The 12,786-nt window shown below is 36.9% G+C and overlaps 1 protein-coding gene across 2 annotated transcripts in view; it reads right to left on the reverse strand.

The window, feature by feature from the left end:
* Positions 1-4,218: 4,218 nt before the first annotated feature.
* Positions 4,219-12,786, reverse strand: part of LOC149838355 (uncharacterized) — an 85,855-nt gene continuing 77,287 nt past the window's right edge. The window contains exons 13-18 of one of the 2 annotated variants that reach the window (XM_090006541.1): positions 11,407-11,514; positions 11,210-11,308; positions 7,131-7,220; positions 6,931-7,015; positions 4,752-4,882; positions 4,219-4,677 (exon numbers count right to left, since the gene is read on the reverse strand). In XM_090006541.1, the coding sequence (XP_089862667.1) occupies positions 4,531-4,677; positions 4,752-4,882; positions 6,931-7,015; positions 7,131-7,220; positions 11,210-11,308; positions 11,407-11,514 (660 nt within the window). In that variant the 3' untranslated portion in view covers positions 4,219-4,530. Of the gene's footprint in view, positions 4,678-4,751; positions 4,883-5,776; positions 6,010-6,930; positions 7,016-7,130; positions 7,221-11,209; positions 11,309-11,406; positions 11,515-12,786 lie in introns of those variants that run through there. The other variant, XM_090006542.1, reaches the window with a different exon arrangement.

Consider the following 12,786-nt stretch of genomic DNA (forward strand, 5'->3'; position numbering starts at 1 on the left):
TGAATGTGGGTTGAGATTTCGGAAAACCCCTATGGTGCAATGACTCGCACTAAGAATTTAACAAAATACAAAATATGCATTACATAACCTAAATATGGGATTCTGGGTATACCTGAAAGATGGTATATGTTACTGGTTTCCCAGGGTTCTGGGTACATCTGAAAGACGATGTATATTACTGGATCCAAACAAAACAAGAATGAAAATTATGCACATATATAATAATTATGGGATTCTGGGTATACCTGAAAGACGGTATATGTTACTTGTTTCCCGGGATAATGGGTATACCTAAAAACGGTATATGTTACTGGTTTCCCAGGGCTCTAGGTTCACCTGAAAGAAGGTGTATGTTACCGAACCCCTTGTAGTGCGATAGCTCGCACTTGGTTATAAAGAAAATGTAAAATGAAATATAAAACCTTCGAGACTCTGGGTATACCTGAAAGAGGGTATATGTTACCGGATTCTTCGGGCTCTGGGTACACCTGAAAGATGGTGTATGTTACTGGACCCATGGTCTACCTTGGAGAGGGTAGGTGGTACGAACTTCGTGGACGTTCGTGTTTTCGTGAGAGCTAGGCGTCTCACCGTATGGTCTTGGTCCACTACGAGGTCTATGCTTGTGCGTACCCACAAGGTAAGAGTAAGTTAAGCATTAGATAATTTAAGTTGACTGGAAACTTATCTCTGAAGAATTATATATTGTTGATTTGGCTTTAGTGAAACTTGTAGAATCTACAGCTTGTACTAATGTAAATAAATATACCTTTAGTTCAGTCATCTTTTGCACTGTATCATGAATTAGAAATCATAATTATCTTCTTAAAATGATATAAACTTCCATGCTAGTTATATCTGCAGTTGTTGCACATATTTATACACAGGACACTGAGCACCACATATAAATACATTGCTTCTTACGCAGACAAAGGAGTCTGACCCTTCTGCTTTAAATGTTTTTCAGGCAACGCATAAATGGAGCATCGTGGCGTCGCATTTGGAAGTAGTCAAGAGATCTCAGTTTTTCAGTGTTTTCTGTTTGAACTCTGATTAGTAGATTTACATTTTTGTAATGGGATGTAATTAATGGCATTAATGCTTTAATTAATGAATGGTATGCTTTTAGTACTTCTATGTTTTACCCTGTAATGCATCCGACTTGTGTTTTTCGCACTTCCGCTATTTCAAAGAAAAAAAAATTACTCCAAAATTTTCACTATAAAAAGTTGGGGCGTTACACAATGTAACATCATATGTATGCTCATTTTGATACTTCACATTAAAGAATGATATTTTTCACACTTTTGTATAATGGATCTTCTAGGGGCAATCAATCGTAGTCTTTGGGTTCCTTTTAGTGCATACGACAGTGATTTTGTTATTACAGCTATTTAAGAATTTTGTTTTATAGTTATTCTTGATCACATGATCTTTCAAAAACTCATAAAGTGAGGTTGATTGCCACTGAATAACTAAGTAAACGTCACTGCTAAATAACATGAATTTTACACCAACATCATCCAAGACATCAATGTATAAATGTTGGCCACCTAATTTTGGAGAACTATATGGTAGGATCATTGACTATTTCGCATATCTGATTTTACGAGATAACAAAGCTATACATTTTTTAAACCTATTGTTTTTAGTGACCACTATAGATCTCCAAGTAGGGTAATCAATGCTACACTAGTTTGTTTTAACCATTTCATAGGCTACCATTAATTGCTTATACTAACCACACAACATTTTATTTATCCTTAGAAACTTGCATGTGAAAAAGACCATATGTATACACTTCATACATTTAATTAACAAAACTAACAACAACAAACACTCTAAAAACCAACTATCCCATATTCAATGCTTGTACAGAGTGAAATCTAACCACAATACATCTACACAAAAGCAATGAATATTAACTAAAGGTCAAGCAAACAAACATAATATGTGTGTGTATGAAAAAAACCCTGAACATAGTAAACCCTAAATGGTAAATTCAGTGGCAAATATTAAATAAAACACAAAAAAAATATACAAAAACATCCACATCCAAAACCAAACAAAAATACACATGAGGCTATTACATGATCATATCTACAAAAAAAAGAATTTGGAGTGAAATAAGACATGATGCATATATATATATATATATATATATATATATAACTCACATTTTGACCTAATCGGGAAAGTCAAAGAGAAGGATGATACCACAACCTCGTCGGAATGCAATATAAAAAAGCAACCTAGATTCACCGCAAGGAGAGATGAACAATGCTAAATGTTATATAGAGAAAATATGATTCTTTTCGGATGTAAATGACAAAAGAAAAAAAATGAACAAAAATGAGTTTATATATGATTTGGCAAGCATGCAAATATTTACGTAGATTGCCATATATTTGTGGATATCCTTTTTTACTGAAAATATGTTTGCACGATATCCCATGAATTTAGTGTCATATATGCGACTTTAGTATAATATTTGAAAAGTTACGAAGTTCAGTTTAACAAAAGGTTAGCAAATGTTTTTATGCGAATTTTGTGAGGCATATGTGGATTAACTCATATATTTGTGAGGTTACGTGGTTCAATTTAACAGGAGGTTCTCATATTTTTTATGAGAATTTTGTATTATACATGCAAATTTAGTCAGATATCTGCGAAGTTTCGAGGTTTGAGTTTAACAAGATGTTCACAAATATGATTATGCGAACTTCGTGATGTTCGTAAAAAAAATGTATGAACCCCCTTTTAAGTGAAAGTTTGCGATACCCAATGAGCGGAGCGATATATTACGCAAATTTCATGGGTTTCACACATACAAAAGGTAAAAAAAGTCATAACAAAATTGTCTATTTGTGATTTTGGAGATGGAACAAATTTAAAAAATTATGAGGCATTTCGGAACACATGTCGATTTTGTCGTACAGTAAGATCATTTTCTTATTCTAAATCGGGTGAAAAATTATACCCAAAGCCACTCAATCTAATTTGTGTCCAAGCCCAGGTATAACTGAAAATTGTAGACCATATAACCTAATGATTTTGGGTGTATTGAGTCAGGAAAAATCGAGTTGGCTCTTTAATATGCCCATTTTTTAATCGAGTCTAATAATTAAACTTAGACCCAGTCCATTTTGATTCAGTTCCAGGTTGGGTTTTAGTATGACTGAAAAATGTAATCATATATATTATTGTGTTCGGGTGTGATCGGCTCAGGTCTTAAAAGCTCGGGTTTCAGCTCGAGTCTACAAAATGGAAGGCAAGCAGTTTTTGTGAAAACAAATGAGAACACAAGTTTGGGGGAAATCTCAATCATCAAAGGTTTTCTTGTCAAATATACATTTTAAAATCTAAAACAGTTGAAAGTCATTTGGTCCCTTCAGGTTCTAATTGCAGGTTGGCATTTAGCATGCTCGGTTTGAGCCAGTTCTTGTATAAAACAAGTTTGGATACATAATTGGTTCAGGTTGGGATTACTTTCAATACGAAAGAGGTTTGGGTTCATGTCGATTCAAGAATAAAATGGATTCAGGTACACGGTCGGGTTTATGGCAGTTTTGTTTCACATTATGTGGAACATCTTTGAGTTATGAGTACATTTTGAACCCGAGCTGAACCCCTGGTTCTACTAAAATCAACAAGTTTTATTTTTGTAACCAGACTGATCTCCAGACCTGATTCCTGATTCACAATGATTAGCAAACGCACATATGGATCCACCTGGCTTCGCCCCCACCCACACACACACACACAAAAAGGTCAGATTGAATTGGACATGCCATGTTTTTTATTTTTGAAAGGCGAGCTGGGGTTAGGCAGACCCTTACCAGATATCTCTTAAGCCCCATGAGGGATTCGAACCTGGGCCTTCAGCTAGGCCAGGACCCCGCTTACCACATGGTATACCACCTCATAAACTTCAAGGACAAAACTTGTATATGTATTTGATGTTTGCGGTACAGAACAAAAATTCAAAAAATGCTCCACACAATCAAAACAAAAACCAATAAAACAAGGACTTCAAAAGCAGGTAACGTAGCCAACATTTCAGCAGGAGTATATCCTCAAGAAGCAACAACCTACAAGCCAAACCGTAACTTGTTTCTGTACCAGTCCCGGATGCAGAGAGAGAGAGAGAGAGAGAGAGAGAGAGAGAGAGAGAGAGAGAGAGAGTCCACGCTATAAGACCAGAGAAATGAAGCACAATTGAAGAAACCAAATCACAGTACTTCTGAAGCTAGATTACACCGTGATCTTTGATTCCGAAACTAGATTACAACAGAGAAATTTATGACTTACAAGGTGATATTTTTTAAAACTATATCAAGATTGGTAGATTTACAAGGCGACCTTAACTTCCCGATTAACACATGGCAATAAATGAATAATCTGCACGGAAGCAAAGCATCCAACCAAGCCATGGGGCGCAGAGAAACTAACAGGACTAAATTACTTCTTTACAAGGTGTCTGTTGTCAGGTGTACGACTGCCAATAGACTAAACTATTCATGGTAAAAATCACCTGCGCCTTACAGAATGTGAATGGTGATGGTGGGCTTGGCTTTCCCTAGCTATTCTATCAGCATACATTGGCAGCCTTATTATCTCTTCTATCTCGTTAAGTAAAACTTCCTGTGTTATGTTGTCCTCAATGCTTCTCTTAACCTGCGGTTTTGAAATGCCACTCAGCAATCCTACAGGTTAAAACCAGTAAAAAAGAGCCAGAAATACAAGATTACCTTTACATATGTATTCCAAGCATTTGGAGTTGTCTTGTCCACTCTGACCCGCATGTACTCCCAGCACATCTCATGAGGATTCCACGCACACTCAATAATCTGTCCAGAGTATTGCAAGACATCTTCACACTCTGCATGATGAAGCTTTGTCAACAATGTGTTCTTTTTATTGGGCTTATTTATATATAATAAAGTTTTGTTAAGAATGCACGCTTTTTATTGGGCTTGTTTTATATATAATAAAGAAAGAAACAAAAATAACGCAAGAATAGTAACAAAACGCTAGAGCTGGCCCAAGGATCAATGTAAGAAACGTACCAAAACCTAAATAGAACTGGCCAACGATGCAGGTGCTCGATTAAAAATAAAGAATGAAAAAAAATAAAAAATAAAAAATAAAATATCTCAATAGGAAAAAAGGGAATCAAATTTAAGAATTGACATCAATTAGACATGGACATGCACTAGTAGAACATGCTGAACAACACCTAACAACTAAGAAAACAAAATGCTTATTATTAAGAGCCACTCGAACAATCAACAAGTTTAAAGTCTAGCATCTTAGCCTCATAAATGAGAACACAATGCTCTCACGCCAGGTCTTTTGATGTAGTCATTACCTTGAAACGTTGAAAACACACAAAAAACCCTTCAGAAACATCAAAAAATGGGGCCTTATCGGCGATTAAGCACTTTAGAGCCCCTCCACTATCTTCAATCACAGAGGATCTTGCACAAAATACCTTAACTTCTTAGAGCTCGGTTGGCTTAGAGGTAAAGAAAGGCATCTAGGGCTAGGTTTTGGGCAAATCCCTATTTTTATGAGGTGATCTAATCCAAAAACACAAGAGGTGTAAATAGGGTTTGGGGAATGAAAATAGGATCAAAGTAACCCAAAAGGTCAGTCAGCACTTTTCTGTCTGCCAAAAAAGAATCAATTTGTATGGTACAACCTGATACCCATAATATAACGATTCTTTTGTGGTTATCGTATTTGAGATAAAAGCCGATATTGTGATACAACATACTGTATCGTTGATATGCTACAATACTGATAACACTGCCAGGGGTTGACAAAATAAACACAGGCATTGAGTTTATGTCTTACTTCCCAACTGAAAAGGTAACTAAATTAAGTGAAAATGTCGATACAATTGGATACATCAAATCCATAGGATGATGACGTCCTGAGTGGGTTTCATCACCAGCATAGACATTCCAGACCAGCCAGCATGAGAAAAGTGTTCAAAAAGCAATCCTGAAGTTAAATCCAAATACCAAAATAATATTAGCAGATTAAGCACTTGGAGCAATGCTGGCATTTAAAGGGCGCAGACTAATTTAGCTGAATAATGCCCACTAAGATTTGATATCCAGCATTGACACCAGAAAAAAACACCCACAAATGAAGCTTCACTTTGCAGACTTATATATATATGTTAATCCATCATTGCAGATGCAAGAAATGGATGTGAAATGATAAAAAAGTGGGAAAAGGATGTCCAAGAGATTCCTTAATTTTTGTGCAGCTTGAAATGCTTAGGAAGCATCAAGGGAAGTATGTGGGAGATGACATGGAAATCAGAGTGGATAGCGGCTAGTTCAAGCACATAGAAAGCAACAGCCGCTAAAGCAGACGTGCTCTTCAGCTTTCTAAACAGAAATGCAAGCAAGTAGAAAGCAACATAGAAGCAACAGCAGCTAAAGCAGACACGGACTGTTGCTTCCCTTAAAACAAGGACATTCATGCAGGCCGCAGCACGTGAAATAAAAGGATGTAGTGGAAAAGTGGTGGACCACGTGGCATGGTAGTGCACTCCACCTTTTCTGCAGGGTCCAATAGGGCCATAAGGGTTCGGAAGCATATAATTTCATGCTTTTGAAGCACGCTTCTTTGGGAAGCACATTTATTGAGACCCTAGACAGCTTCTGGTAACCATAGGAATCTCACAATAATAACTATATGATTAGCAATGCTGAACTAACTGAACAGCCAGCGAACGTCCAATCTTAATGAGCAAACTCAAATTAGACCTTGTTCCAAGTTATATTGCTCCACAAAATTGAGATATAACAAAATTTAGACAGGTGTGTGTGTGAGAGAGAGAGAGAGATGTCCAGGATATGAAAGAGAAAGAAAGGGAGTTCTTGCAGAAATCAGCATGAGTTAGAGAATCACCTTTAAATACAACACGAGCCCCTTCCAATTGTCTCTTCCTCCCTTTGTCAAAAAGATAAAGTCCATGATGATCTTCATCTCCAGACTAACAACACTCAACACATTAAAACCACAAGATGGAAAACCATAGCTATATATGACAAGAGAGATTTTGAAAAAATATCAACAACAAATTAAACACAGTAAAGTAAATATAGAACCTCAAAGAGGAAATCCACAGAGTTCATATGAGCATATTTCCACTTTAGAAGTCCTTCATGAGTGCGGGGTACATATGGATCATCCCATCCCTAACAGGAAGAAGAAACTGTCAATGTAGATAGATACATACATATATAAGTACACACACACACTATAGTCTATATATATATATATATATATATATATAGAGAGAGAGAGATAGGAGATCAGAAACACTTAACAAAGTGTATGCTTTGTGACAAAGTCAAACATAAATCCAGTCTCAACGTCTAGGCTTTACAATTATATTTATTGCTGGGGAACAATATTGAATCAAAATAAAACCACAACAAATATGCTGTAAGCAAAAGTTTGTCAGAATCAAAAGAATAGAAACATGTGTAACACAGGCACTTCTATCAAGCCCCCATACCCGTTATCATACCGACTCAACATGGATGCTGGTACTGGGTACTTTTGGGTATGGGTCGACTGGATTTTGAACCTAAACAGTCCATTTTATCCATTTTATGATCCAGGCAGTTTTAGCCAAGGAATGGGATCAAAAAGCACCCATTGTTACCTAGACATTTATAGATTACTGTTATGTAGAATAAGGTCATATTTGTCCTCTATCAGGTTTGACCACAGAATGTTGGAGTTGATTGAGAAGGCCTTTGTATTGTAATGTATTTCTCAAATGAAAAATGCAGCTCTCATTCGATGAATAAAATGAAAGGGTGTTCTTCTCCCTTACCCCTTACTCCTCTTCTCATCTGATCTTGATATCTTCTCAACTCTTCCTTTTTCCATTTCTTCAAAATGTTTTACAGCTGGAAGAAACAGGACTACAAAAAGTACATGTAAATATGTAAAATATATCTAAAATTATACTTCTTACTATCTAACAAGCGCTTATACGAGTTGAGCCAAGCCAAGTACCTATTGTTCATATTCGGCTTGCCAAGCCTATTTTATGAGTTCGAACGAGCTCTTTACGAGACAAGTCGCTCGCTTGTTTCCCAGCCCTAGCTTTAAATGCAAAGGATTTTGTATGATGTAGCACAACTGTGCGGTTCTCTCTCTCTCTCTCTCTCTCTCTCTCTCTCTCTCTATATATATATATATATATATATATATATATATATATATATATATATATATGTGTGTGTGTGTGTGTGTGTGTGTGTGTGTGTGTGTGTGTGTGGAATGCACTGATTAGGACCAGTTTCAGTTAGGACTGTTGTCAGGACCACTGCAAAAACTTATGGTTGCATTGCATGTGTTTTTGCTCAATCTGAACATTTAAATGTGTTGATCAAAATTAGATATGATATTTTTTCATTCTCAGATGTGTTTCTTAGAGACCAAAAATCAATCGTTCATATCACATTAAGACTTGAAACCAAAATATTAAATTATTTTTTTAAATCAATTCAACCCAAAAAAATGGCATACACCACAGCTGTGATTTTTTGATGGGTTCTAATGAATGCATTCCTCTCTCTCTCTCTCTCTCTCTCTCTCTCTCTCTCTCTCTCGCAGCATGGCCAGTTTGCCATGGAGCGCACCTTGGATCGTGTTTTCTACATGTTATAATTACATGATCCAAAACCTGATTCCTATTAAACAAACCATGTAGATCACATACGTAGGGTTTAATTGTGTTTTAATCACATGATCCAAAACCTGTTTCATACAAAACAAACAGTGTAGATCACATCTGTAGGGCTTAATCTGCCAAAAAAATGAAAAAAAATGGCATTTTCTACTCATTAAAATGTGATTATGATATGACCATCCTGTGTTGTGCCTCACACCTGCACTAATACCTATGTGGCTATGTGACATCATTAGAAATCCATTTTCTATCACAAAGACTTGTCTACAATGCACAGGAACCTAGTAAGCACCATACACATGAAAAACAATGATATGTATACGGGATCGATAGGAGGCATATGCTCCCAGAAGGCATACAGGGTATGGTCCTGGTTTGATCATGCTTGCAACCCTTTCTTGGAAACAAAAATCACAGAATTCACTTCTTTTTGCTGTGACCTGCAACACTAAACTCCAGTGAACTGCTGTGGCCACAGTTGCTGGGCACCTGGTCAACAGCCAGCAACTCATTACTCTAGACGAAAAACAGACGGCAACACCATGGCTGAAAAAGTGACTGCTCAGTGCCTTGAAGAGAACCCAAATGTTTCACACATGACGAATAATTACTATCATGAAAGTGTTGCAAGAAGCTCTGTGAACCAAATACTAAAGCATGTTGATGAATTTCACATCATTTTGCTGCTGCCGCAATGGAAAGCTCAGCAATAAGCAACATCTTCTATCCCAAGGAAATTCACATTATCATATCGACAGCTTCTAAAAGCTCAGCTTGAAAAACTACTGCATAAGCACTAACAACAAGCACAGAATAGTGCAAGCATAAAGTTACATCAAATGTTGAAGGAAGCACTTAGGCACAGTAGGGAACCCAAAGCTGAAGAAGGAAGCAACACACATTCAGATGAGTAGGAACCAAAAATTCATACTACTACGGATCACAATTCTTGATATTTACTTAGAAATCTTGAATCTTACTCTAGTAATTTTTTAATATAGTTTATGATTAATATATTGATTTCCTTTATTTCTTATTTATCTCTACTTAGTCTCCTAGCGTCCACATCACTCCACACACATACTATTTCACTTCCCAAGTGATTCCCTGCATCACTTCCTTTCTGCTTCATACTACTAGAACCCTCTAAAAGTTCAATTTGTTGCTTCCAGCTTCTAATGCCCCCATTCTGCTTCTTGCTCTAGCAACTTTTGTATAAAGAAGTCTACCTTTTAGGTTTAAATAAAAACCCATTGAAATAATGCACAAGAACATTATAGACACAACCATGAGCTTTTTATAGTAAAAACACGAAAAAGAAATAAAACACACTACTGACTCTAGAAGCTATAAAGTTTTTTATGGTGCTATTTGTTTAGATGGCTCTCAGAGACAGTGAGAGGAGTTACGTGTCAGAGAAATAAAACACGCCTCTCTAGCAGAGCATCCTGGAGGCCTCTTCTCCAATGAACATACAAAGGCCAAAACCCTCCCAGTCACTTCTGTAAGTCCCAAATCCTTCCCCACGTGCCTTCTCCTAAACAAAGATACAAAGGGATTTTGACCAATAAAACCAGAAGAAATAATAAGGTTGATTACTTATGACTTCAGAATACATAAATCACAGGAAGACAATATTTTCAACAAAAAGCTTGCAAAGAGAAGGCAAGAAGTCCAAGAATTATCAAGGAATATCCTACATAAGCCATCATGTGTGAACATTCTGTCATTATTGCTCAAGTACTGAATGTCCAACAGGTTTTAATATTAATAGCATTATTGTCATTAGATGATAATAAACAGGAAAATGAATGGAATTACAAAGTTGGCAATCCAGTAATGTATTCAAGTTGGCCAGGACATCACAATACACCCAAATGGACGACTATAAGATATTGTCTTGCCATCCAATGCTACTCTAAAGAAATAGTTAAATTGATCAATGTCACTAAAAATATTTTGGTCCAGATAAGATGAAAATGATTCACATTCTTGGGCATTGTTTGAATAATGGAATTAACTGGGTTAAAATCCAACACAAACAATGTCAGCAGCGTCCTTGAATGAGGATGTCAACCTGGTTCAATCTCAATCAAAATCCCTTTTAATAAAAAGTGACCAATTTATTGATTCCACTGCAACATACCTCAACAACAAAAAAAAAAACCTCATCTTCCAACCATTCCTACAACAGCAGGGAAGGAAAATGGTAGAGATATGCAGTCTGATCTCAGAAACACCATTCCAGCCATTATATGGCTGGTTATTGGTTAGAATAAAGTGGTGAAATTTTATGAGAGAGAGGGATACATCATCAAAACTTAGGTCAACCTTGTGTTGTCCAACATCACCATACTACGCACAATAAAATAGATATCCATATATGAAGTTAAAACAATGTTCTTTACTTGCATAAGGGAAATGAGCCCCAATGTCGTAGAAACAAGGCATAAACCACTCAATCCTAAGCAAAAGTACCTGAAAAATAAGACCATCTGCATCATGGGAAAGGTTAGGAATAAACTCCATAAGAAGTTTTTGAACAGCCGAAAGCATCCAGAACAGCTTTCTTCTGACCTGTCACATCTAAACATATAAATCCATGCTAATGGCACACACATTGATAAATCTTAACAGGACAAATGTAAGTAGACAAAGTGGATTTATAAGCATACACGAAATGATTCCATCTCATATCTGTAATGAGAAGGAGTGCAGCGCTCAATATTTCGTGGTTCAATCACTTCCTTCTCAATTAATTTCCACCTTTCACAAAAGGGCAGCTGCATTGATGACAAAATAATACAATAAAAATGAAACAAAAAGAATGTTAACACAGTATACCATTGTAAAATCGTAAAAAAGTCATAGGTTGTGAGGATTCACAAAGATTTGGAGCCAACCAATGACAAATAACCTAAAATTCAATATCAAATTTTTGGGGAAAATTGTTCATTTTTACATATTTTGTGTCTATATGCTTTAGAAAGAAAGAAGAGAAAAACTTCATTGATTAAAAGAAGGATGAAAAGTGATGGAAAGGTCAAGCAACAAAGGAAAGAATCATGAACTAGGATCTAACGGGTGGGTCCACCTGGCAAGTCCCAATACATGAATGACCCAATCTCAGCCACATCCTCTCAACCTCCTTGAAAGAAGAAGTGAGTGGGAGGTAGCATTCGACTACTACTTTCAATACCTGATTTGTCTCTTTCCCTCCACAAAGCCCACAATGTCATTAAGAGCCAGAATCTCCAAACATACACCATGCCTTTCCCAACACCTTGAAAGCATCTTCCAAGCACGTTCTCTTCAACTATCAGCTTTTGATTGTATCTAGAACTTAAAGATATTCTCTTTTTTTTGGGGGGACATCTAAATCAAGAAATTTATGGAAGCTTTAGAGGAGCACTTCATGGGAAAGCACACATAATTAACAACAATACAATTAATAGTGACTAAATCATTTTGATTAATTACATAACTTCCTATTATTCCATTGGTAAACATGGGTTGAATGGAAAGACTGGGTGATAAAGTTGTGGCATCCTAATTTCATAACTTCCTATTATTCTGTTGGCAGACATGGGTTGAATCAGTGTTATTAAAAACGCGCCTCAAGGCGCAAAAAGCACGCCTCGCCTCAAGGCGAGGGGCTTGAGGCATGCGCCTGATGCGCCTTGAGGCGCACGCCTCGAGGAGAGGCGCACCTCAAGCCAAGGCGTACACGCCTCAAATGTTTTAGTCAAATGAGGGTCAAAGCCCTCATTTGACCAAAAATTAGGAGTTTTTTTAATCAGTTTTAACCAAGTCGAGGCATTTACCCTCTGTTCTCCCGCCTGCTCTCCCTCTCTTCACGCTCCTCTTTTGCCACCATCGCCACCACTTCCACTACTGCACTCGCTCGCTCTCCCTCTCCCAGAGGTCAGGGATGTTGTTTCCTCTCTCTCTCTCTCTCTCTCTCTCTCTCTCTCTCTCTCTCTCTCTCTCTCTCTCTCTCTCTCTCAGAAAAGGAGGTTTTCCGAATTGGAGCAATTCAATCAGGAGCAGAACAC

This window comes from Nuphar pumila, chromosome 5 (genome assembly GCF_984573655.1).
Source record: "Nuphar pumila chromosome 5, dmNupPumi1.hap1.1, whole genome shotgun sequence".
Taxonomy (NCBI): Eukaryota; Viridiplantae; Streptophyta; class Magnoliopsida; order Nymphaeales; family Nymphaeaceae; genus Nuphar; species Nuphar pumila.